General features: G+C 43.4%; 1 protein-coding gene across 9 annotated transcripts in view; it reads left to right on the forward strand.

Annotated features, from left to right (window-relative positions):
• Positions 1-567: 567 nt before the first annotated feature.
• PPFIBP2 (PPFIB scaffold protein 2) overlaps positions 568-27,582 on the forward strand; it is a 112,372-nt gene continuing 85,357 nt past the window's right edge. For 2 of the 9 annotated variants that reach the window (XM_028730658.2, XM_028730668.2), the window contains exons 1-2: positions 579-770; positions 22,703-22,800. In XM_028730658.2, coding sequence (XP_028586491.2) covers positions 22,737-22,800 — 64 coding nt within the window. In that variant the 5' untranslated portion in view covers positions 579-770; positions 22,703-22,736. Of the gene's footprint in view, positions 771-15,034; positions 15,181-22,702; positions 22,801-27,582 lie in introns of those variants that run through there. The other 7 variants (XM_077930189.1, XM_028730599.2, XM_077930209.1 and 4 more) reach the window with 7 other exon arrangements.

Raw genomic sequence — 27,582 nt, forward strand, 5'->3', positions numbered from 1 at the left:
GGGGCATATTCTAAAGGCCAAATGGCCTCTATTTCCACGCTTTACTTTGCTGCCTATGTTGTGACTTTACATATCTGCTGGGGATTCCTTCACCAAGGAGAACTTGCCCCAACCTTGGCCTCCAGGAATTCTTCCTTCTATATTTTGTCCCTTCAACCAACAAAAACTAAGTGAGCTGGATGCACTCTTTTTAAGTCAGCTTCCTAGTTCTGATGAGTTTTAACCCCAGCAACCTCAAGATAGCAGCAGGTCTCCCCCCCTTCTGTAGTGGAGGCGTAACTGCACCTGCTGGCATTCTCCCTTCCATGGACCCCCCTCCCCCTTGCAAGGCCCCTTTACTCAGAACTAAGCCCCACTGAAACCATCGGGACTGACTCCCGAGTAAGCGTACAGAAGCCCTCTAACCAGCAGGCTAAGCTTGCTGCTGCACGCAGGAGCCCAAAAGCAGCAGCCCGAGGCTCGAGCCCCATAACTGCGGTCCGCGCGTCTCCCTCCGCCCCGGAGCAAGGCCGGCGGGACTCCCCCTCGCCCGGGACCCGCGTCCCGCCGCCACGCTCCTCTCCGAGTGGGGAATCACGTGGGGACCCTCGCGGCCGTCTGGCCCCGTCTCGGGAGCCAATTGGTGCGCGTGCCGCGAGGGGGCTTGGAGGCGCCTAGGAGCCCGAGCGCGCGCAGCAGGGACGCGGCTGCTTAAAAGAGCTGCGCGGAGAGAAAGGCAGCTGCGCGTTCTTCCGCGGCGGCGGGAGCGCCGCCGGACCTCACCCGGCAAGGTTAGTCGCGTCGCGCCCTCCTTTTGGGGCGCAAAGCCGGGCTGGCTGGGCAGAAACTGCCGCGGGCGGGCGGGGGGAAAGCTTTGCAACCCCCCAGCGAGTCCCTTGGGGTGGGGGACTGGGACTGGGCAGAGGGAGTCTTCTGTCGCTGCTTCCTCAGGTGTGTTGCATAGGCTTGTTTCACTGGCCGCCTAACTTTCTTTCGCAAACTTAGAGCGTAGCTTCTTTTCTCTCTTTTTTTTTGCGGGGGAGGTGAGGTAGTTATTAAACTATGGAACTCGCTGCCACAGCATGTCGCGACAGCCACTAACCTGGGTGGCTTTTAAAAGAGGAGGATGAGACAAATTGGTGAAGGTGGAGGCTATTAGCCGTGATGGCTCTGCCCTGCCTTCGTGGGCAGAGGCAATAACGCTGCTTGAAACCACAGGAGGTGGGGGGGGGAGTGTTCTGGTGCTCAGGTTTCCCACCTGGTTGGCCACTGTGAGAATAGGATGCTGGACTGGATGAGCCACTGACCTGATCCGGCAGGCTCTTCTCATGTTCTTGTGTCTGCGATGGGGGGAGGGGGGGCCTCTTTGCTTCTTCCTAATGGATTGTGCTGCTCAGCACATTTTAAAAAGAAGTAAATTTCCACTGAAAACAGAGTATCTTATTTCTGAATGTCTTGGGGTTTTTAAAACAACTTGCAGTGCGATACTAATTGTGCTTTTACTTTGGAGCAAATTCCATTATTTCCAGTTAGACTCAAGAGTGCAATCCCATATTCAGAAGTTAGCCCTGCTGAGTTCAATTCCCAAGTACTTGGGGATCCAACCCTGCACGTACTGACTTGGAAGTTCCATTTTCTGAGGGGGGAAATCCCTGGGATCAGACTGCAGTTTCGGAGTTAGCGTTTTAAGATTGCAGCCTCACTGGAATGTAAGGTCCTCAGATAAGCACTACATTTATTAAAGGGAAATGTCCTGGGAGGTGCTTTGTACCAGGGCACACTATGTACCCAGCACTGTCTCTGGCTGGCAACAGTTCTTCAAAATCTCTGAGCAGACAACCTTCACATCACCTGTGATCTTTTCTTCTAACTCAAGGTGCCAAGGGTAGAAGTTGACTTTCTGCATGCAAGCACAGTACTGTGATCCTCCCCTTCCTTAGTCTTATGGAAACATTTGCCCTTAATTCTGACTGTGTGTGGGACAGTGAAGGGAGGCATGCTTTGCACATGCTCAGAGGCACATGGAGTGAGCAGAGCTGGGCCTGCTGCCCCTCCCCAGTCTTCACTCTGGTGAAGGTGTGAATAGAGCCTACCTTACATACAAGTTGCTTTCTTATAGACCCTCTCAATGAGATTGGGAACCCTACAGGAGATGGGGTTTCTGATCATTTATCCAGAGCAGGAATAGCCAATATTGTGTATTCCAGATGTTGCATACTACGACTCCCGTGATCTGTGACCACTGCCCATTGTGACTAGGGCTGATGGGAGTTGTAGTGCTAAAAATCTGGAGGACATCATGTTGACTACCTCTGAGCCAGAGCTGGCTCTGTTCTCACCTTTAGCAGACTACGTGCATGTAGCGGATGTGGACAGCAGGGACAGTTTTTGCATGCGCTCTCTCTCTCTCTCTCTCTCTCTCTCACACACACACACACACACACACACACACACACGGTATCTTAACTTGACTAGGCCATATTATGCCTTCTCCAAGCAGCTGGTTCTTGGACTTGAGGTATGATGCTATTCAGAAGTAAATCCTGCTGTTTTCCATGAGGCTTGTAAGTGTGCAGTCTTTTGTAAACCGCTTTGAGGTGTATAAATAAATTAAAGGTTCTAATCTTCCATTCATCCCCATCTATAATATAATCCCAGCAGTATGCTCCTTATGGCTGCAATCTTGTACTTGCTTACCTGGGAGGAAGCTTTACTGAACTCAGTTGAACCTACTTCTGGGTAGGCAGGCTGCCAGGTAAATGCCTCTGCGTTTAAAAAATAAATAAATTGTATTTTTTGTATTAAACCGTCAGTCTTTTGCACAGGTAAGAATGCACTCTTACCCTCTGTGTTAGTCTACTCTATACTTTCAAGCATATCACACTAGGAGCTGTGGGCCTGCATCATCCTGGGATATGTGTGTGATGAGCTGAATATTATTATTATTATTATTATTATTATTATTATTATTATTATTATACCATCCTATACCTGGTGGTATATAAAACCACAAAATACATAATCAAAATGCACTAGCTGCCTGAGCACATCAATCTTTGACAGGTATCTTATGCAGACACAACTTAAGGCTTGAATTTGACAGAAGCTGATGAGCATTTCAAACTAGTCACTTTGAACCTTTGCCTTTTTTGGGTCATCCATTGCAAATGGGTTCAGAGTTGTCAAGAAGTCAAAGCATTGCAACAAAATCAGCTGCACAAGCTGGAAGTATGTTTTACATTTAATTGCTTTCTTCCCAGTACATGTGCTTGGTCTCTTGGACTTAATGTAGATTTAGCCCAGTCCTCTCTATGTTCACCTTGAAGTAAATCCCACTATGTCTTAGCATGGCTTATACTGGAATAAGGGTAACCAGGAGTTGTGTTTGAGTAGCTATTGAGTTTCACTCTTGGGAGAATATAGCAGGGTTCCTGGATTACACAAAGCTTTTCTTTATATTGTTGGCTAACATAGTTCAAAAATATTTGGATGTCCTATAATGGTTAACAGGCAACTTCAAGTCCTACAAATGGCTTTTGATTTCTAGGGTAAAAAGTGTTGTCTCTTCTTTTGGAACACAAGGCAATAGATACCAATGGTATGAATTAAATGGCAACATGGAAGTTTGGCTGAAGCATGGATGACTAAAAATGGGAACCATATACAGTGGTACCTCGGGTTACATACGCTTCAGGTTACATACGCTTCTGATTCCAGACTCCGCTAACCCAGAAATAGTGAAAACAAAAAAATTCCTTCCAGTAGCACCTTAAAGACCAACTAAGTTAGTTCTTGGTATGAGCTTTCGTGTGCATGCACACTTCTTCAGATACACTGAAACAGAAGTGTATCTGAAGAAGTGTGCATGCACACGAAAGCTCATACCAAGAACTAACTTAGTTGGTCTTTAAGGTGCTACTGGAAGGAATTTTTTTGTTTTGACTATGGCAGACCAACACGGCTACCTATCTGTAACCAGAAATAGTGCTTCAGGTTAAGAACTTTGCTTCAGGATGAGAACAGAAATCGTGCTCCAGCGGCGCGGCAGCAGCAGGAGGCCCCATTAGCTAAAGTGGTGCTTCAGGTTAAGAACAGTTTCAGGTTAAGTACGAACCTCCGGAACGAATTAAGTACTTAACCTGAGGTACCACTGTATTCTGCGATGCACTCTTGGGGTCTTGTAAAGTTGATGTCTTTTAAACATTTGTCGTCTTTTTGGGGTTTATTATTTCTCTTACCCAAAGCATATTACTTTGATCTCACAAGTTTTGCGTCTTACTGCTTTGTTGTAAGATAGTAGCTTTATAGCAGCTGAGAAATGCAGATTTAAGTGTCACTGATAGTTTATTTACAGTGATGAGAGTGGCCATCTCCTATACTTGAGATGTGACACTCTGCACATATGGAAAATGTTGCTATGAGACAGAAGCATTGTTACTCCAAAAATATTCTCTGGAGTCTGTGGTTCCATAAAGGGACCAATTGAGAGCCACTGAAATCAGGGGGACTTCCTAATAAGTAAATATGACTGCAAAACTATCCCCACCTCCTGGGAGCGAGCCTCACTGAATTCAATGACTTACTTCTGAGTAGACCAGGTTAAGATTGCTGGGTAAGTCCGTGCATTTTCTGGTGCGGATGGGTATGCATTTCTACTGAAAGTTTGGTATTGCAATGAAATGGTTAAAGGCTGTAGAAGATGGAGTGAAGCCTCAATTCAGTTCTTCCTTGTGTGCTGTATAGGTCATAGCAAAGGTGACTAATCTGTAGACCTCCACAAGTTGTTGGACTCCAGCTCCCATAAGCCACAGCAAGCAAGGCCACTGGTCAGGCATGATGGAAGTTGGAGCCAAACAACACCTAGAGGGCCAGAGTTTAGCCACCACTGCGTGATATTGATACATGATAAAATCAGAAGTTGTTGTCACTAAATTGTCACTTCTGGCATTCTTGAGGCTGGAAAATATACCTGGAGCTAGGCTGAATAGGCACATTCAAATATTCTCTTAGCACTTAAGATTTCAGAGGGTGGTGTGTATGTGTGTGTCGGCCCCAAACAATTGGTATCATGTTGTTATCAATTAAGAATTATATATATTTTTCCATCTCTTCTAACAAAATGGGGAAGCCACACTTGCCCTGTGTGTTGTTTTTTTTTTTGGGGGGGGCGTTCGACTCACCTTCAGAATGAAGCAGGAAGCTACTGATTTGCCACCCATCCCCCTTTTATTTTATTTTTTTAAAAGAAGCATACTTCTCAGATGAAATAGAGGTTTTTTGAAACATCAGTCTGCTCTGCTGTTTTCCAAAGAAACTCCTAATTGCACTTTTAATTGATGTTGTGGATTACAATTTGGTTGTAATATATCTGAAGAGACTAGGTTTTTGTGTTGTGGTCAGGAGAATCATATTCCACATTTTTGAAAGATGACTTCTGCATCCCTTGAGGTAAAGTCTGCTGGAAAAATTATAACTGTTGGTTTTTGCTGTATTGATAGTACATAAAGCTGAGGAGGCAAACACTGACATTCTAGATTGCATGAGGTGAAGTCTATTTACAGGGAAAGTGCTTTTCACCATAGTTTGGTTCTGGAAATGGAAGTTGTAGGGCAGTGCAAGATCTAGGCTTAAGACCAAACTCATTACAGATATTGCACAAGATTAGTATTAGAGGCGGTTTTTATCACAGTAGCCTTACTGAGGTCAACAAAACTGTGCATAGAATTGCTTTGAAGTGGACTGTTGCGTTTTCAGATGTTGATAATACTCTGTAATTCTCAGTCATGTAACAGGATTTTAAGATCAAGGACCCTTGAAGTGGGGGTTTGTTTTTTTTTAAAGTGCTTAATTGAAACCACGTCATGAAGTGTTTGTGCTTTCTACCTAATCTGTAGCTAACTAGTTAATACAATTTGCCTTAAAATCCCTGGCCCAACAGTGCTGTTGGGAAGGTTACAGTACTGGTGCTTTTGTTTTTCTCATTAGCCAGACTTTGGCTCCTGAATTATATTGTGGTCACTGGACAGTGTGAATGGAAACAGGATTGAAAGTAGTCCCTAATCTGTCAATGCATGGTGCACCAGCTCACTTTGGGCCTTCCCCGTAGATCGGTTTCTATCACAACAAATGTATGTATGTTTCTGAGTTGTGCAGAATCCAGGTTTTTCTTCTTCCCCTGTAAGAAAGCACTTCTGTTTAGGCGACGGCTCCTATTCCTAGCATTCAGACAGCCATCTATTGTCGCTGGGGAAAATGCATTCCTTTCCTCAGCTGGTGGGACCATTCTCATTGGGAGTGCTGCCTGAAATGACACTATTGGAAGATGCTTGTAATTGGCGACATAAGAGCCACCACAACTTCTCCTCCACTAATGCTGCCCTCATCCTATCCTATGTTGGTGTTCCCCAATGCTTGGTCTGCATGGGAATTGAAGTGGAGACTGAGAATTGCCAATGCAATTCTGGGCTGCATCAATAGGAGTATAGCATCTAGATCAAGGGAAGTAATAGTGCCACTGTATTCTGCTCTGGTCAGACCTCACCTGGAGTACTGTGTCCAGTTCTGGGCACCACAGTTCAAGAAGGACACTGACAAACTGGAACGTGTCCAGAGAAGGGCAACCAAAATGGTCAAAGGCCTGGAAACGATGCCTTATGAGGAACGGCTAAGGGAGCTGGGCATGTTTAGACTGGAGAAGAGGAGATTAAGGGGTGATATGATAGCCATGTTCAAATATATAAAAGGATGTCATATAGAGGAGGGAGAAAGGTTGTTTTCTGCTGCTCCAGAGAAGCGGACACGGAGCAATGGATCCAAACTACAAGAAAGAAGATTCCACCTAAACATTAGGAAGAACTTCCTGACAGTAAGAGCTGTTCGACAGTGGAATTTGCTGCCAAGGAGTGTAGTGCCCCCACCCCAGCATAAATCCTTGCTGTGCCCATATTTTGGAACATGACCAGACCTCTTCAGGTCACCCAGTTGCTGCAGATACCAACCCTCCTGGAAACAGTTTTCTTGGGCATAGCAAATGGGTGGAATGTGTCAGAGGCGCCAAGCATGTCAAGCATTCTCCCGCTGTGGTCTGGGATGTTCATGGAGGTTGCCCCAGTCATGTCTGACATGGTCCAGAGGTGATGAAAATACCATTTGTTTCGCCATGCAGAAGAATTGGGGAAGCAGCCCTCTGAATCAGGTATGCACAAAGAAGCCTGATGGACATGGCTTTGTGCATCACTGGAGTTCATTGCGGATTCCACTTTGCCCAAGTCTGGAGTGGACTGTAGAAGCCAAAGTGGTATGGAACCATTCTGCTCTCCACCTAAACTTTGCATATCTAGCCAAAACTAGTAGCAGTGCTGGATTTAGGGCACAGGACGCTAAGCCGAGGGGGTGCAAAATAATAATAATAATAATAATAATAATAATAATAATAATAATAATAATAATACCACCACCAATACAATATTACCAAAGTCCACCCCTGAAACTAGGAACCCAGCGAGTTTGGCAAGATCTTAAATTCAGATTGCACCATTGCATACCATACTCGTTGGCTTTGGCAGTAACTAGTTCTTGCCTACACATGGAATTATTTTAATGTTGTAGACATAGATCTTCAATATTAATAGGGAATGATTCATCCACACTAATTATGCCTTTATACAACCCACTGGAGTGTGTGTGTTTGTGTGGCTGAGTTTTTCTTGGATTGTTTTTTTAGCTAAAAACTGATTAATCTTGAGGCTTTAGTCATTTTGATTACAATGATCAGCTGAGCTCTGAATGCAGAATGAATCTACCTGTAGATTCTGAGGAGTTTCTGTGATGGCATTTGCTCAGTTTACTCTCCTAATTGCATTATTTAGGAACCTTCAAGGAAGTGGTGCATTTCTTTAGTGTGCTGAGGGGGTGGAATTGGTGTGTGGGTGTGTGTAACTGAGCATCCTTGGTTGCAAAGTTGCTAGTTCTCAGATGGGTGTCTGTATCTCGGCTTTCGACTATGCAAAGCATATGTTTGAACCTAAAGCTGTGTTAGTGCAATAAGCACGCTAAATGATAACATATGCTTAGGAATCTGTAATCAGCATACTCTCAGCTGACTCATTGCACTAAGACTTTTTGATGAATTATACTAATGGTAAATTGTCAACTAAAGCTTTCTAATGGTACCTCTTCCCAGAAATTATATGAAGCAAATCAGGTTTGTTGAAGAGATAAGAGACTGGCATTAAGGAAAGATCTTGGAAACATTAACTTGTGCCTTTTGAAGCATTGTACATTAGCAAATGAGATGCACATTGAGAGCTAAATAGTGTTCTTTCCTAGCTGAGTTTCCCTCATTATCCAATGTAGATTTGCAGTTTGGTTGTTTTGACTTCATTGAAATCTGGATTTGATGTTAATTGGTCTGATTAATTATCTTTCAATGTAATCAGTGCAAATCCAAGGCTGATTTGCATAGCCATTAATCCTGTTTAGAAAGAGAAAGTGCAGGGCTCACTGAATATAAATGGCAAGTATGCACAACATAAAGTGTGCATCCATTATACCTGAAATGTGCTGTTACACGCTTTACGCACCTCATGTTTTCACAGAAATGAAAGCTACAAATAGTACGTTCAAATACTTCACATCTTCTGATATTTGTTGCTAAAGTTTATATTTGTACTGTCAAAATTTCAAAGACACTGAGATCTTGGAGTACTTAAAATGGCCAGATTATCATTCTTAATTTTTTTGGAGGGGGGGGGGGAACCACTCTGTCAGCATCGCCCTTGAGCCAGTGAGGAGCTAAAGTATATGAAACTGCTAAGTCTGAATCAGCGTCAGACTCACCTGAGGCTTTTGGGCTCTGATAATCTGTGCCATCATCAGGATTTACACCGGCATCAGAATTATCACCAACTACAACAGAACTTGCCTCCCTCTTAACTGGCTTTGCACCTTTTGCACCATCATCACCAGAAATGGGGTAATACTGAAAACCGCCAACTCTGTCCCATTTAGGATTGTAGCCTATACTCCTGGTCAATCTGATTGTCTTCGTGTCTGTGACCAAGACACGATAAGACCCCTTCTCGTACCCTAGGAAAACACCATGTTCTCCACGCTTGCTCAGTTTATTACCCTGCACCCATACCTCCGGACCAAAAATTTTGAAGTGCTTTACATATGGCTCCCTTTTGTGAAGCATCTCGTATGGTGTGCAATCTATGGCAGACTGATACCTCCGATTGTATATGTGACAGAAACACGAAAGAGCTTCGGCCCAAAATGGATTGGGCAGCCCCGAATCATGCAACAGTGTTCTGATTATGCTTAACCTCTTCCATGTCTACCATGAGGCCACCCCTCCCTTGGCCTCACTTCTGGTGCTGGAGTTCAGCTTGCAGGGGCACCTGTAAAATGACAGGTACATTCTCAGGAAAATATCAGTGGGTGGGGATACAGTTAATGGTATTCACTGACTCACTCTGGAAAATACCCTCATGGTCACATTAGCCTTAGGAGGGAAATAATAGAATTTGGAATCCTGTGTTTTCCTTGTGTAGGTTGGCCCCAACCATCTTGTACAATTTCAGTTTAGAAGCTATTCGTGTAAGTTGGTGGAAGAGATGTCATTGGCTGACACTGGTATAAACAGAAATGCATGCCACATCGCCTCTTTTTAAAGAAGCAATGAATTGAAAGAATTAATACTAATTGGAATGCGTGCCAAGACTGACAACTATATCCACTCTGTTCCTAGCCTTCAAAGTGACATTACAAAGTACTCCACAAATAAATAATAACTATATTTTCGTCCATTTCATTCACATATTTGGGACATTTGCCAGCCTTTGAGACTTGCAGACATCATTATTCATGAATTGCTGTGTTATGGGAAGAAGCTTGCCACAGCGGGCGTGTTGTATGGGTATTTATGGCCATTTATAGCTCGACACTGGTTCACTTTCATGAAATCCCATGTACAGAACATCTTCTTTTGTTTGCCTTAAACCATAAGGAATCTCCAAACTTTCGGCCTCTGTCTCTCCTGCCATATAATATGTGAGTTAGTCTGCCCTATTTCATGGAAACCGTTGTAACAGTTAATGAAGTGTAACACATTTATGTCGTGCTTTTCACTAAGTGTTGCAATTTGTTGTTGCTTCAAGAAAATAAGAAGATAATACTAAACTGTTAAGCTGGTCAAAATGTGCCTTAAGAACCAGATGCATCACTTCCCAGCTAATTCAATTAAGTAGAGAGAGGGGCCATTGTATACATTGTGGCAACTTGTTGTCTCCCCCTCCCCTCTCTGCCCATGCTAGGACCAAAGGAACTTGTGAGGTAAAGGCTTGTTTGGCATAAGAAGAGTTTCTAGGGGACATAAACCAAGAGAAGAAAAGATAATCGGTCAAGTAAGCATTGGCCGTGGACAACTGTAGGGAATAAACTCAAGCAGTAGCATAGTCTTTAATGAAAGGTGCAAAATGTACAGCTAGTTTCTGGGTTTCCCAGAAGACTTCCTTGGACTGGTTCGTAAACAGAAATTTTGGTAGAGAAAAGAGGGGAAAGGTGTTGCTGATGAAGAACGCTGTCTTCAGTTTATTGAATTCATTCGTATATGTAATTTTTAAAGAGAGATGTTTACAGACTTAAAAGAGACACAAGGAAAGGGGAGTAGAGGAGAAAGGTGAGGAGTGGATGTCCTTACCAAGGATGCCAAAACAGAGGGGCTGAGTTGTAAACAGGCATTTATATTCAGTTAGGGCCACAAGCACACCAACTTGCCCTGCAAGCCTTGTTTACTGGCTGGTGACAGAGTCCAGACTGTACTTCCTTCAGCTTCAGGAACAACTGTTAGTTGGCATGGAGTGTTCTTTCTGGCAGGGAGGGGAGAAACTCACTGCCTGCTGCTGCTCCTTCCTTCCCTGGATGGATGGGGCTGGCCTGGCCTTCCCCTTGCCATGATGGCCTTCCAGGTGGCTGGGGGTGCAGCCTCCAAGAATGACTCTCAGCACTTTGAAATGGTCTTATGGGTGATGTGCTGTCCTTGTGGATTAAAGACACCAAAATGTTGCTATACTTTTACAAAGTGATGTTTCTGAGCAGCAAGAGACTCCCCACCCCCCAATGAAAGGGCCACACGTCTTCTATATAAGAAGTAGATCAGTCTCCATAATAAAGGATTGAGTTGCAGCTGGATAATATTTTGTATAAGAATTTTCCCTCTACAATTAAGGACCTAAGTAAGCAACTTGCATTTTGAATGATGGGACTGGCTTTTTGTTTCTGTTATTCTCCCTTTCTCTCTGTGTGTGTGTCACAGGTGAGTATCTGTGGTGATGATTTTTAAATGTTTGCTTTCCAAATCTGTCTTTTAGAGCACAGCTTCAGTCTTTCATAATTTTGACCGTTTCAAAGGAGTGTTGAAGGTTCAGCCTTTATCTCATGTTAATGTACCTTCAATAATTTTTGCTGAAGTAATAATTCTTAAAGATCTGCCCCTGGATCATTATTCTCCATTTCCTTCACAAATGATAGATGAAAGATCAGATAGTTTTTTGTGTTTTTTTTAAGGAAATGATTCAAACTGGTGTTTTGCCTGAAATCAAGAATAGATAATCAAATGCTTCCTGACAGTAGTTTTGGGTACATCGTGGGCAATGGAAGGAAGTGATTCTCAGATTTATCTCTGATGGTGCTTCTTCTCTGTTGCAGTATCGTGATGGGTGTAACACATTTTCTAGGTTGTCGTCATGCTACTATTATAGAATCATAGAATCTTTTATGCTGCAGTCTGTAGTGTAATATGGATTATAAAGGTAAAGGGACCCCTGACCATTAGGTCCAGTTGTGACCGACTCTGGGGTTTCGGCGCTCATCTCGCTTTATTGGCCAAGGGAGCCGGCGTACAGCTTCCGGGTCATGTGGCCAGCATGACTAAGCCGCTTCTGGCGAACAGAGCAGCGCACGGAAACGCCGTTTACCTTCCCGCCGGAGCAGTACCTATTTATCTACTTGCACTTTGTCCTTTTGAACTGCTAGGTTGGCAGGAGCAGGGACCGAGCAACGGGAGCTCACCCCATCGCGGGGATTCGAACCGCCGACCTTCTGATCTGCAAGTCCTAGGCTCAGTGGTTTAACCCACAGCGCCACCCACATCCCTAATATGAATTATACTTGTCCCCAAAATGCAGAAAGCTGTGAACGTAGATCTGGATCCCAAAGGGGCTTTGCAGCCCCTTCTCTAGTCTAGTGCCATTGTTTTATTTTTGCTTAATTAAAACAAAATTGTTAAAATGTCTAAGTTATACGCAAGTTAACATTTTGGGGGGTTTTAGAAGGTCCTTGGGCAGTGGGAAGAGGCGTAGCTCAGTATTAAGAGCAAAATATCCCAGATTCAAGCCTGCCTTCGGCAGGCAGTGCTAGGAAAGACTCCTGTCACTGGGAAATACTCCAGAGATTCACTGGCAGTTGGTGAACACTCACTTTCCCCACCCTCTGATCCCAGATGCTGTTGGACTACATCTCTCATCATCCCCTGAGCACTTATTGGGGATGATGGGCATTGTAGTCCAACAACACCTGAGGACTCAAGGTTAGGGAAGCCTGGTGTAGACTGAGCTAGATGGAGCAATGGTCTGACTCGGTGTAAGACAGCTATCATTCTCTGATATGGATGCATGTCTTTTGTTCACACAATGTGTTAAGTCACCTTCCTGACTTGGAACGAGGATACCTGAAGGACTGCTCATCTTTACATGTGCTTGCAGATACACTAAGATCTTCCTTATTCCTTACGTTGCTCTTTTATGTTGTGGTGGCTTAATGTTCTCATTTTGACTGTCTTGATTTATTGTAAATTTAACTTTTTGTAGGCCTCTTTGGGGGGTGTTTGCAAGATGGAGCCCTGCAGCAGCTGCTACTTAAATCTTTTTTATTTATTTACTTAAGGGAGAGGAGCGGTGTTGAAAGCATAGGTGGAATTCAGCATAGTGCTAAGTGGGGTATGTGGACAGGGAACAAAGTTCCCTTTCTCCCCCCACCCCACCTGACATCACCTAAACCTGTTTTGTGGGTTTCCACAACCTTCCAGAGCAGATTTGCATGGGGCAGGTTGTGGGGCAGGTGGGGAGACAGGTTGTGCGAGCACAACTTAGTTGAATCCGGCCCCAAATGTTTAACCCCCATTGTGTTTAGTTTGGGCCTTCTTAAAGGTCCTGACAAGTGCTCTTCAGGCAAACAAACGAAGAAATCATGTAACTAAAATTTGTTGTTTACTTCATCTACAGTGTGGTTGGTGCTGTTGATCCTAATATATATGTGTTTTGCTTTTATTGGTGTGCATTGTATATATTAAAGTGTATCAGTATCTCCTGCGTGCATAACACAGTGGAAGATCTCCGGTGGCTAAGAACTTCAGGCATGTCAGGCATGCTGTTGATAAACTGCTCTATATATAAACAAAAGCATTCCAGTGTTTCGCATGTCATGACATCTGATATGACAGACTATTTGCGTCGCCCTCAACACTTCATGATTTTTTCAGGCGCTTCTCTTCATGCACCCTTCCTGGCTTTCCTGTGGATCTGATCCTGCACCATGGGAGAAACCAAGACCCTCTCCCGCCCCACTGAATGGGACAAAGTGGCCCTTTAGCAGACTTAAACTTTGTGCAGGGTTTAGGCAAATGTATCTGTAACTCTTCCATGCATGTTGAGTCACTGTTATTGAAGACATGTCATTTGAATCTTCTCTCTTTGGGAACTGTAGTTTCTGAAGTGCAAACAGGCGACTGCTTGGTGATATCGGCTTGAGAAATAATTTTGATTTGCTTTCTTTGCGAAACAATAGCTTCTTGGCACCTAAAGTTTAATCCTGAAATATTACTGATGGAGCTGCTGGCAAGAGAAGAAGAAGAAGAGTTTGGATTTGATATCCCGCCTTTCACTCCCCTTCAGGAGTCTCAAAGCGGCTAACATTCTCCTTTCCCTTCCTCCCCCACAACAACCACTCTGTGAGGTGAGTGGGGCTGAGAGACTTCAAAGAAGTGTGACTGGCCCAAGGTCACCCAGCAGCTGCAGGTGGAGGAGCGGAGACGCGAACCCGGTTCCCCAGATTAGGAGTCTACCACTCTTAACCACTACACCACACTGGCTCTTGGTTGCATTTTAAAAGCCATCTTTAGGCTGCCTTCTGTCTAATACTTTCTGTAATAAGATTCTTGCTACATTTTTTTCTAAAGCACTTACATTTCTCTCTCCACGAGGACAGATCTTTTGATATTCTGCTGGGATTCTTCCTGGAAGGGGGAAGCGGAGGGGAAAGTGGCACCTGGTCTGTTTTCTTCCACTTGAGATGCTGAGACAACAAGTTTTTTTTTCCCTAACTGGAAAGCTCTCTCATATTAAAAGGTGACAGCCAGGTGGCTGCTGAACTCCCAGGTCTGATGGTATCATTGCAAACATACAATACACGGATGCATAATTAATACATGGGTAGTGTGCATGTTTGCTAGGACCATCAAAAGGTTTACAGGCTTCCCCTTTCTCAACAATGTGCAAGCTTTCTCATGTCAGTAATAATTTTACCAGGTCTGTGACTGTATAATGCTCTTTGCATCATGTAAGTGATAAGATGGGTAAACATACTATTGCTTGTTCGCTGCTAATGCATGACGAAGCCAAATGCCTTCAGAACCAGTTTTTTAAAAAACCGTTGGGGTTGGAGGGAAGCAGTGCCAAACAGTTGTATAATTTTAGAAAGGTAGGTTTCTCTTGGAGGATGAACGCATTTGTTTAGGCATTCTGTCATTTTGAAATCTTGGCATTTCAAGGAACCTATCAGTCACATCTCCCCACCTCCTTTCTTCTACTGCGTCCTCTTCCCATACTGTATGTTGCATGTAGCTGGGCAAATGGTACTCTGTGGAACCGGCAGCTGATCGTTCTGACAGGTCTCCTTAGTCAGAAAGCTGTTGAGTGATTATGATAAAATGGATCACAGCGTTTTGTTTGTGGGCTGGGCTTTGAATTATTGTAAGCATTTCACGTGTGGGTTGGGCTTTTATTACAAGCATGTGGCTTAGGGGTGGTGGTTGTGAATGAAAGCTGTCGTCGTTTGCTTCGCACTGAAGCTGTGATTAGTAGCAATGAGATTTCTCTTGGGCAAGAGCCCAAGTGAGCTTCCCTCCCTTGGCGACTGGTAAAGGTAAGTTTTTTTTGTGATGGGTTTCATATGCTTTTATGGGTTTAATCAGCTTTGTATTGCAATAAATGTGTTAAGGTGTCACTTTTGCTTCAAAAGTCCAGTTTGGTTACTACTCTGCAAATTGAATAGGAAAAGTTTCCTTTCCCTCTCCTCCTAGAATTGGGTTAAAATTACCCTCAAACTATATTTCATCTTCTGCAGATTTCTTCCTTTTTCTCTAACAATTGATATGTTGACTCTGTCCTTTGATATTTTGTGTGTGTGTGTGTTGCCAGATGGGAGTAAAAACTGTATTTAAATTTATTTTTGGTGGTGACGAGAGTGAATGCTCAGGGATGGCCAATCAAACTTCTGCTTTTCTATGAGCTCACGAGGTAGCTTTAGGCATTGCTACTGCTCCATGAGCACCAGCCCCCCATTTGCAAGATGGGGATAATAGTTATATGCTTCCTATAGAGCTGTTGTAAGCATCAATGGTCATAAGGCATGCAAAGTGTTCTAAAAGTGCTCAGTGGTCTAGTTTTCATTACTATCTTGATGGTTTACGTTTCGTGTCACACAGATCATTACTTAGATCTCAGACAATGTTGGAAAGTAGGCAAGGTCTCAGTTCAGTTGTGTGGACTTTCAGGCTCCTCTGACAAAATGCAGGTGTTCTTTTCTTAGACAGGTACAGATAGATGCATTTGTGTGTGTTCGTGGCTGAAAGATTAGTGATCCCCACCCCCACCCCCCACTGATAGATCCAATTCTGATGCCGGTGGATTGATAGCATGTTTTAGTGAAGAACACACAGGAGAGGCATGTGTTGAGTTAAAAACTTCGACTTGAAGAAGGCAAATTGAAGGGAGTGTCTGGGAAAAACTGACTCGCCTAAAGCTGTGGTAACAGGTATGACTAGAAAAAGATGCCGAGCCAGTAATATTACCTTATTAATCTGGAGCCGAATGCACAGTACTGTTGGTTGCATTTTAAAAGAGTTATATCTGCTTCTAGGTTTTCAGTTAAATTCAAAAGGATGAGGTGATTCTCCCCTCTCCTCTTTATTGGGGGAAGAAATATTGGCTTCAAAACACATCTGCTTGCACTGTTTTGAGTGAGGTAAATGTATGACATGGGTTCTGAAAAGCAGAGGGTGCTGCAGGTGAACTGTGTGCTACATTGGCTGCATGGGGTTTTTCTTCTCCTTAGATCGAAGGGCTGCAGCTGCTGACTATGCGGATTGGAGCCTTGTGTGCCCCATCACAAGCCACTCCAAAACAGGTTTTAAGGCATCGAAAGAAATCCTGCCTCCTCCGCCCTGCCAAACAACACGATAATTTGCATGCCCTTACACAACCACAGTGGCAACCTTTTTTTGCATATTGGCTTTTATTTATGTGGGCTTCATAAATAGCACCGTTGTGGATCACTAAAATCACATCGCTTCATTAGAGTGTGGTGCTGATAACACCAGGGTTGCAGCTTTGACCTCCATATGGGACAGCTGCAGATTTCTGCATTGCAGGGAGTTGGACTAGATCAGGGGTAGTCAACCTTTTTATACCTACCGCCCACTAATGCATCTTTCTTGATGGTAAAATTTCCTTACCACACACCACTGCTCAATGGAAGGAGGATTCAGCGCAGAACCCCCTACCTCCCACCTAGAATCCTGAAACGCCCACTAGTGGGCGGTAGGGACCAGCTTGACAACCCCTGGACTAGATTGTCGTAAGGGTCTCTTCCAATTCTATGGTTCATGCAACTGTGGTGAGCTTGTTCTTGTTGAGATGGGGGGCTTCTGCTTGGTTTTTTGTACCCCTTTCTCCCACCCATGTGGCAAGCAGCTGCAGCCCCTTAGTTCATGTAGCAAACAGCTTCCTTCCAGCACCACCTGGGTTTTGGAATGTATGCTGCACACTTTCGTCCTATGAGCTCATGGGAAACACTGCTGGTAAATGATTTCTAGGTATAGCACAAAGATTTCCAAATGTAAATTGCATATGACCAGTGCAAAGGGAATGTTGCTGTTGAGGCTACCACAGATCTTTGTGCACATAATAATAATATTTATAAGCCACCTATCTGACTGGGTTGCCCCAGCCACTCTGGGCAGCTTCCAGCAAATTAAAACACCAAACACAGTAAAACACCATACATTTATAAAACTTCCCTACAAAAGACTGCTTTCAGATGTGTTCTTTCCTCTCCCTCACTGATTTATTTTACAAGCACAACAATGGCTAGCATGATGTTAGCATCATTTATAAGCATTTCATATGTGCTAGGTGCTGTACAGAAGGGTGTTGTTGTTTTTAACTAGATTCACAGTCTAAAAACATCTGAATTGTGCTCAGCTTCAACCAATGTCCTGGCAATATTAAATTAAATATTAAATAAATTAAAGCAAGGGAAACTGTTTCTCATCACTTTGCAATTAAATAACCTGATCTTAAATGCTTACTCAGTGCTTCAGAAGTGTATGACAAAAAGTTCTGAGGCAACACAAAAAACATTCAGTCTTGTTTTCTTGCTCTTCTAAAGTTTAGGAATCCTGAAACTACATAAGGTTGAAAAAGTTACAAGGTGCTTTTTCACTCCGCAGAGACAGGTGACAGTTTTCCCAATCCATTCATCTGCCCCACATGTTGGGATTTTGAAACACTGTCTCCTTCTAGTCATTAACCGCTGGGTTTTCTAGCATTCGGGTTCTTTCTCTAGGCAATATGAAGTTGCTACATATCCCATGGAAAGTAATTGTTAACAAGCTGCAGCAGGAACACCCTTTGCATAACTAACTCTCCTACAGGGGAAACTTATCTGCATTAATTGGAAAGGTGGATCCTTGCAGGCACTATGCAGTTCTGCCCAAATAAACAGGTTTCATTCAGATTAATATTCTCTGAGGAATGTAAAACTGAGACATGTTTTGTCATAGCAAGCTTGAAAAGTGATGATTTCTGGTCTCTTAAGTGTGTTTCTGAGCACAGTTCAAACTCTAAGCACTGCTTGTTACCAATTAAACCCTATATGATTTGGATCTAGGATACCTGAACTCCCATGACTCTGCCAACCAGTTAGGATCTTCTTTGGGTCCTGTGTGGAAGCAAACTTAGGCTAGAACCCTTCAGCTGCGCTTCTAGATTTTTATATGAAAGGATTCCTGTCAGGCCACCCAATTAAGGGCAATCTTGTTGCATCAAACCCAAATCTCAAACCCAAATGGTTCAGCATTTTAGCAATCTGAATCAGCATAGGGTGCTGGGGTGGTTGGTTTCATGAAATAATGGATAATCGGGGAGGGATGGTCTACTTTTTCTAAGACTGTTTTGGTATTTCTGGCTATCGGTTACTATGCCTAACAAGGGAGTCAGCTAGAATGGTAAAGAAAAAGCGATTTATATGTGTTGTTTTCCCTGTTTATATTTACAATGCTTTAAGCTGAAGCGCTTCTTTGTGTCTCGATCCAGCCAAGAAATGTGGGGAGCTCCTTTTTGGATAAATCCCTGGAGAGAATGCAACATAAATGCATAGATTCTAGATGAGGAGAACTAAACCCACAAACCAGTGACTGGAATCAATATAGGATAGCTTCCTGTGTTTCCATGTTAGAGTAGACATGGGAGTTTTCTGACTGATAATGAAGTTTTCAGGAGCATTTAGGAAAAGCCTTACATAAGCATCATTTATTAAATGAGTATAGATTGCTTCTTGATGAAGAGGAAGCGAAGAAAGTGTGGCAAAGTAACATTAATTATTAGAATGCACATCTACAGGAGATGCAAGACCCTTTAAAAATATTACTTCAGCCCCAATTCTTTCAGAGAAAGCTACAAACTTAGTTTCAGTCTTGGTTCCTAAAATGAACTTCAAATCTGCTTGTGGGCAGCAGTCTTAAAACAAGAGGTTCTGTTTAGGAATGTCAGACTTCCGGCCAAAATCATTTTGCTGGCTCCACCACCTGAAGAGCTCTCAGAATCTGGGTTGAACAAGTCTGGGAGAGCCGAAAAACATCAAAGAACTCCAGTTAGCTATTGGCAGGTGCTGTGAACTGAAATATGTGAAGCTATTAAAACAAGGTTTTAGAGAGCATGCATGTAACTATACAACAAAATCTGCACTGATATATATATATATATTAAGAAAATAAATCAGTGGTCAGATTGTTCAGTTCAGCACATTCTCTTTTTAAATGTCACTTTTCATCCTTTTGGAAAGTAAAAGAGAAACTAAAAGAAGGCGCTAACATGCTGAAGTTCTAGTGCAGGCATGTCCAAAGGCCGTTTTGGGGGCCCAATCCGGCCTGCCGGTCGATTTAATCTGGTTGGTTCCTGCTGGAGTATATGTCCTGGGGTAAAATTATAAAAAAGCTCAACTTCAATCCTAACAAAAGCTCAACAACTTTGATCACGCATGTTCACTTCATCAAATCTGGCCCTCTTTGGAAAAGGTTTGGGCACCCCTGTTCTAGTGCAACTGGCAGAAGTGTAGGCAAGGGCAGAAAGCTCCCCGCAGCTGCTCCCAGTAGCCACTAGTAAGTACCTGCTCTCTAACATATCATTGCACAATATCCCAATCTCTGAGAGGTGCAAGATTCCAGGGGTTCTAAGTGCTTACTCAGGGTTCAGTTTCCTCAGAATGAGGGACAGTGAAGAATGTGGTGACTTTATGATATATGATTTATTTACCCATATATACAAACTGAGCCTATGGTGGAGGGACTCACAGCATTAACAGCCCAAGAGGGTATTTCTTCTCCCATAGCTGCAGCCTCCATAGTCAAGCAGAGATCAGGCACATCCTTCTAACTAACCCCCACGCATCTTCTGTCTGGCACAGAGCCACTTCCTTTGTTACCTTAATGGCCCATACTTGCAGGGTCATTACCAAGAAACTTTATTTGGCTAGTTCAACAATTTGAATACTTGCTTAGATTTTAACCCTTGCTGGATCCAGGAATTAGTAGGGACTCAGGCATACGGTCTACTTGCCCCCCCCCCACCTACAGTTGTATTTACACTCTGAACAAAGCTGGGTGCATGGGAAGATATTTTGTATAGGGCTCTTCCTTTGTCATGCTGATTCCATAGTTTCCTAGAGTGACATAAATATGTAGTAATTTTGTTTTTTCAAGTATTTGTAGAGGTATCGAGCTTTCAGGAGTACTGTATATTGTTACACTAGGAAGAATTCCAATTAAAAATAACTTTTGATTGGTCAAGGAAAATGGACTGTGGAATAGAGAATTTGATTCGATTGGGCATCTAGACCTTTTTCGTGAAGTAGAATCATCTAGCCAGAAAGAAATGCCATTTAAAAAAAATATGGGAAAAGTCACATGATATAGCTCTGTTAGTTTGCCTTTTATGTTTAATGCTGTGTAAAATATTCACAGAGTTCTATGGAAGGTTAAAGGATAACTTCAGAGACATAATTCCAGAGGGGTAGCCGGTTGGAACAGAAATCAACCAAGAGTTCCTTAACATCTTTTAACTCTTGATTTTTTGGGAGGGAGGAATAGACTCTCAAGAGGGGTGGTGAACTCTCCTTCTGGGAGGCTTTTAAGCAGAGGTTGGGTGCCACATCTGTCACGGATGCTATAGTTGAGATGCCTTCATTGCGGGGGATTGGATTACATGACCACCCCCCCCAGTCCCCTTTCCAACTCTAGGATTCTGTGATTTTGTTGTGTCCTAAGTTGTTTTGTACCGCACTCCTGTTTTTCAAACTGCAAAGGGGAGCTACTAGCTTCAGCAGGACTGGGTTAGGCTTGTGAAACTCCCTGACCTGCTCTATGGTGTCTCTCTCACCCACTCTGCCCCTTCTCTTCTTCAGCCCCACCACTTAAATTTGCTTCTTACTTCTGAGGCTTCCCTCACGCCTCCATTTACTCTCTCTCACCTGTGTGGATGCGTGTTGAGAAAATGGTGTCAGTTTCACTTACGCCACTTTCCTTCACTTGTCCCCCTTCTGCGTTATCCTAAAAAACAGACAAACCTGGCAAGGTTGGACCTTTAATGGAAAGCATTCCTTCTGCTTTTTTTATTATTGGTTTTACAATTTCAACTTCAACAATTATTTTCCATAAAAAAGAATGAAAAATAAAAATTTCCAACATGAAGTATAAGAACTATAAAAACAAAACAAAACATCATTTCGGAGGTTCTCTTTAACCTCCTGAGTTCCCTCCATTTCCTTTCCTGGTTCATTGAATATATATATATTCTGCATAATTACACTTAAACCTCTTTTTTCTTATCCTTATTATTTTATCCTAATTACATAAAATCAGTTTTTATTGTTTCGGTTCAAATTTCCTTCCATAAACTTTATCTTATTTTAACTACAGTGGTACCGCAGGTTACAAACACTTCGGGTTACAGACTCTGCTAACCCGGAAGCAGTACCTCGGGTTAAGAATTTTACCTCAGGATGAGAGCAGAAATCATGCGGCAGCAGCGGGAGGCCCCATTAGCTAAAGTGGTACCTCAGAACGGTTTCAGGTTAAGAACGGACCTCTGGAACGCATTAAGTTCGTAACCCGAGGTACCACTGTACTTGCAAGTGTTTAGTCAAAGCCTGCCAATGTTTCTGCATGTTTACAATATTTTTGTACATATACAATAAATGCCTCCCATTCTACAGAAATTATAGAAATAAGTTGGGAATGGGGGTGTGAAGGGATGCGGGTGGTGCTGTGGGTTAAACCACATAGTGGTTCAAATCCCTGCGACGGGGTGAGCTCCCGTTGTTCGGTCCCTGCTCCTGCCCACCTAGCAGTTCGAAAGCACGTCAAAGTGCAAGTAGATAAATAGGGACCGCTGCGGCGGGAAGGTAAACGGCGTTTCCGTGTGGTTCGCCAGAAGCGGCTTAGTCATGCTGGCCACATGACCCGGAAGCTGTCTGCGGACAAATGCCAGCTCCTTCGGCCAATAAAGCGAGATGAGCGCCGCAACCCCAGAGTCGGTCACGACTGGACCTAATGGTCAGGGGACCCTTTACCTAGCAGTTTCTTAATTTTTTAATTGTTTGTCAGGATGTTCATGTGTAGAGTCAAAAAGCACTGCCCAGCCTTATAGATAAGTTCACAGTGCTTTCAGATTTCTACAGCAGTATCCTTAGAAAACTTTTAAAATTTGCATAAATGGGAGTTCCCCAGCATTTGTAGGACGAAAATTTGCTGGGAAATATAACAATCTGAGAGCAGGAGGATCTGCAGCTCTGTGATTGGCCCATGTAGATTTGGCTTTGTAGCTCTTCCAGGTGATGATACTGGTTGTCAGTTTTACTAAGGGATATATGGCACTGCTTTTATTCTTATATAATTTTGGTGAGATGTGGATTACTCAGGATCTTTGTTCCCACTTAAAAACGGAAGGGTAAGAACTACTAATTCCACCTCAGTCAGTGACACAAATAAAATTGCTCCTAAAAATGTGCTGCTCTTTGTCAGCAGTTGGTTAAGCTAATATGTTAGAATTGATGGCAGAGTGATGTTGATGTGATCTGATAAGGTGAACTTTCTCTCCCTCCTTTTTAGACCAAGAAAACAAGGCCTGAAGAAGCTAGAAAACATGGCTTCTGATGCTAGCCATATGCTTGAAGCTGCTCTAGAGCAAATGGATGATATCATTGCAGGTATTGTAATTGATTATTTTTAGTCTGCCCAACAGCAGACATGGCCACAAATCAATTTAATACGTGTGGTAATAATGAAGAGTTCACTGTTCAGGAGAAATTCTGTGTTTCTGTTCGTGCGGGTCTTTCTAAGTCATCTTTTGGAAGTTTGCAATGGGCAATACCCAAGCTTGCGAGTGCAGATTTCTGCTTGCTTGACAGGATATCCTCTTCCTCACCTCTCCCTAGAGCCTCAAATGTCCCAATCGTCCTTGCAAGTTGGCACCTCTGGCCCTAACTGTTCCCCTATGAAGAAATTCACCGCACACCACTGTTTGCTAGGCATGCAAACAAGACAGGGATGAGATTGTAGACTGAAGTTACAGAGGCACTCATGACTTATTGCCTCAAATGTAAACATTGTATTCCCATGTGCGATGCAGAGTAGGGAGCCATCGTTCAGCATCTTTCTCCCATGTAAAAGTTTTAAGCACTTTTTTGTTCCTCCCCCAATTCAGTTTTCCACTGTTAGTTATCCTGCCAGTTTTTGCAAATAGAATGAATGAAAATCAGAGGTGTGAGGCGTTAGTCTGGAAAATTAAGAAACTGGCTGTTATGTTGAATAGGTTTTACCCTGCCTTTTTGAGAGAGCATCTGAACTACCTGATGACCCATAACCCTGCAGTGTGTTACTATGCTAACCAGTTGAATAGGAACGTAAATGAAAGTAGCCTTAAGTTTAACAGGGCAATCTTGTGCAAGTCTGCTCTAAGACAAGTCCTATTAAGTTCAATGGGACTTACTCTCAGGTAAATGTGTGCACAGGGTGTAGCCTAAATCTCATGAGCACACCTCAATAATGTTGGCTTATGGTTAACAGTTTTGGCAAAAGTAACGGTGAGGCTTATGGTACCATTCCATGATATTGATCCCTTATTTTGGAATGCTGCAACTTCTCAGAACTTGACATCAAATCCCAAGTATAACTTATGTTTGAAATGTTGACCCTAACACAAACCATGTAAGATCAGCCCACCAGGCAGTGGGAGTTTCCAGACAGCTTTGCATAGCTCCACGTTTCTATGGGGAGAAGGTCCCTGTATCACAATGTTTTGCAGAATTCTGCTTGTGTACAGATGACTTTCTGAAGGTCTTAGGAGAATGCAGGAGGACCAGTCCTGAAACAACAACATGGTTGCCCTTCTAGCAACTTTTCCCTTTCAAAAATGTGAGATCAGTTTATTTTTCTTCTCGGATCAAATTCCAAACATTCTTTCAGGTCCCACATGGGCAGGTCAGGTGTTAATTACATTTGAAATGCTTGCATTATAGCACATAGTCCATTCCCTCCCCTTCTTTAATTAGGCCAAACCAAGCCTAGGGAAAGAGCCACTTGCCTTGAAAGAGCGTCAAAATGTCCCTGTGATAGGGGTGAACATCACCGCACCATCCATAGATATGGATGCCTCAAGGGGGGAAAAGGTGACCTGGTAATTTTAATTGATAATATATAACATTGCATTTGAGTTCTGTATGTGATGGACTTGTTCAAGGGCACAATGTAAGTAACTGAGATTGGGCATATTATAGACTGTTTTTCTACTTAAAAGAAGAAGAAGACTTGGAATGAATCCAGAGCAAGTCAAAATAAAAGCTTTCTTGCTTGCAATTGTGCTCAGTGGAAATATGATATTACATCTGGAGCGTATGAGGGTAAGACTGTCAGACCAGATCACCAAGTAGAATTGCATTTGACGTGATAAAATTTGACAGATAAGTCAGTGTCTCTAGGCTCTTCTGCTTTGGTACATCTATAATGATAACTGCTCTGAGAATTAAGGATGCTGGATGGTCAGCCTTAGCTAGCTGTCTCTGCCTTGCAAATGCAGAAGAAATTATAATGAGTGTGTCCAATCCCTTAACTAACATGTTATGCAAGTGCATTAGCACTGTGAGACCCTGTGCTTGAAACAACCCCATCAAATTGAGTGTGGTAAAATCTCTCTCTGCAAATAAAAACAAACAGAAAACCTCGGAGACTGTCTTTTGTCTGGCTTACATGGATCACCTCACATTGGGAAGCACCACAGAATTATAGGTAATTTAAATATTTAGAGAACTATGTGGATAATCTGTATCTCCCCCCCTTACATACACAACATAGATGGCTGCTATAACAGTAAGGGCTTATGCCCTTTCCAGGCACAGGTCTGATCTTTAAAGCTCCATGCCTGAGAGCTCTTTCTTTTCGCTCCAGAGCTGAAACAGAGCAAACGACGATTTGCAGAAAACCCAAATTGCTGTTTGTTGCACTTCAGCTTTAAAGAGCGGGTTTATATGGGGAAAGCTCCAGAGCACTTGGACATGGAACTTTAAAGCATGGGCAGTACCTGGGAAGTGTGGAGGAAAGATAGGTGCAGATAAGCCCTAAGGTAGCTAGGGACAAAGCCGTTAAACCAGGGATGGAGAACCTCTGGTCCCTAGACATTGTTGGAGCACAGCTCCTGTAATCCTTGGCCATTGGCCACAGTGGCTGGGACTGCTGAGAGTTGTGGGCCAACAAATCCTGGGGGACCACAAGTTTTCCAGTCCTACATTAAGAACTTTAAACCACATTCCCCAGATGCTTCTTCCAAGTGTGGCTTAATGTAACAAAAAGAACTGATTTGCCTTGGTAGTTCCATCAGTGTTAATGAAATGGAAAAGTTAACTCCATAAATTTGCTCCCAGCAGTACAAAGACAAAGCTTATCCAACTTATTTTGATTATAATGGAATCTCTGAATTGTATGGCTGTGATACTGCTAGGATCTTCACTTTGCAATCTTTTCTTATGCCTTTGAATAGAGTGGTACCTCGGGTTAAGTACTTAATTCGTTCCGGAGGTCTGTACTTAAGCTGAAACTATTCTTAAACTGAAGCACCACTTTAGCTAATGGGGCCTCCTGCTGCTGCCACACCGCCGGAGCACGATTTCTGTTCTCATCCTGAAGCAAAGTTCTTAACCTGAAGCACTATTTCTGGGTTACCGGAGTCTGTAACCTGAAGCGTATGTAACCTGAAGTGTATGTAGGATGTAGGCAAGGAAGATGGAAACAAATAATTGAGAACTGAGTTCTGGCTGAGGCTTATGGGAGTTGTAGTATAGCAATACCTGCATGGAGCAGGCTTCCAAAGCTGCCTTATAGCATTGATTGCTGAGTTCCAAGGTGAGATGAGCAGGAATTTGGTGTCCTAGCCCTAAATCCATTTGGCATTGGGGCTGATATCTGCCTCACAGTTATGCTCTGCCCCCTTCACAGATGAAAGGGTGATTACTACATCCATACAGGACTCATTTGGGGATCAGTGCCTTTAAAAGTTTGAATACATGCATGCTCTAGCTCTAATTCCTCTTTTAAGATACTACAGGCTGTTAGGAGTTCAAAGAGCCAATTTCAATTTTCCTCAACCATCCTTCAAACTCTTAATTGCCCTGAGCATTTCATAACTACTGGAGTCCAATGATTATGCTCAGTTCTCCAGGGGCTATTTTGTGGCTTGTTAAAGGCAAAGCAGAATCTCTACAAGGTGGCATGAGTCAAAACAGGAGGCCCTCAAGTGCATATTACCTAGAATTATAACTGTAAGAGAAGTAAAACCTTTAAAACAGAACAAGACTTGCTGGAGGGAAGGGAATTATAAAACTAGCAGTAACATAGGCAAAGGGAACCATTGAAAACAGTGTTTACAAGGCTCTCTTCTGCTTAAGTCTTCTGACCTGTTCTTCAGTCAAGGCTGGTCTACAGAGTATACTGTCCACAGTGGTTAGAGACTGGGCTGTGTTTGGGAAGACTTAGGTTCACATCCCCACTCGGCCATGAAGCTCATTAGGTGATCTTGAGGTGGTCATTACCTCTCAGCCAATCCTATTTCTCAGGGTTTTTGTGAGAATCGATGGGCAGGAAAAATTATACATGATACTTAAACTTTCTGGATTAAGGGTCTCTTGGTACTGCTTGCCATTAGGGGCAGCCTTGAAATGGCTTCCCTTAAATGGTTTCCCTGGCGTGGAGACTTCCAATGCCAGGGAAGCCATTTACAGGTCGGGACCATGCTGGTCTTGGGACTCACATAGTCAGGAAGAGCCACGTGATAAAACACGAGGATGCAATTTGAAGCTTGTTGCATGCAGTGAACGAAAACTGTAGAATGACCATTAAAGGTAAAGGGACCCCTGACCATTAGGTCCAGTCGTGACTGACTCTGGGGTTGCAGCACTCATCTCGCTTTATTGGCTGAGCGAGCCGGCGTACAGCTTCCGGGTTATGTGGCCAGCATGACTAAGCCACTTCTGGCAAACCAGAACAGCGCACGGAAACGCCATTTACCTTCCCGGCGGAGCGGTACCTATTTATCTACTTGCACTTTGACGTGCTTTTGAATGCTAGGTTGGCAGGAGCAGAGACCGAGCAACGGGAGCTCACCTGTCGCGGGGATTCGAACCGCCGACCTTCTGATCGGCAAGCCCTAGGCTCTGTGGTTTAACCCACAGTGTGAGACATTTGCTTATCAGTTTAAACGGCCTCGGCCCAGTATACCTGAAGGAGCGTCTCCACCCCCATTGTTCTGCCCGGACACTGAGGTCCAGCGCCGAGGGCCTTCTGGCAGTTCCCTCATTGTGAGAAGCAAAGCTACAGGGAACCAGGCAGAGGGCCTTTTCGGTAGTGGCGCCCGCCCTGTGGAACGCCCTCCCATCAGATGTCAAAGCGATAAACAACTACCTGACATTCAGAAGACATCTTAAGGCAGCCCTGTTCAAGGA

This window comes from Podarcis muralis, chromosome 1 (assembly GCF_964188315.1).
Source record: "Podarcis muralis chromosome 1, rPodMur119.hap1.1, whole genome shotgun sequence".
In the NCBI taxonomy this organism is placed as follows: domain Eukaryota; kingdom Metazoa; phylum Chordata; class Lepidosauria; order Squamata; family Lacertidae; genus Podarcis; species Podarcis muralis.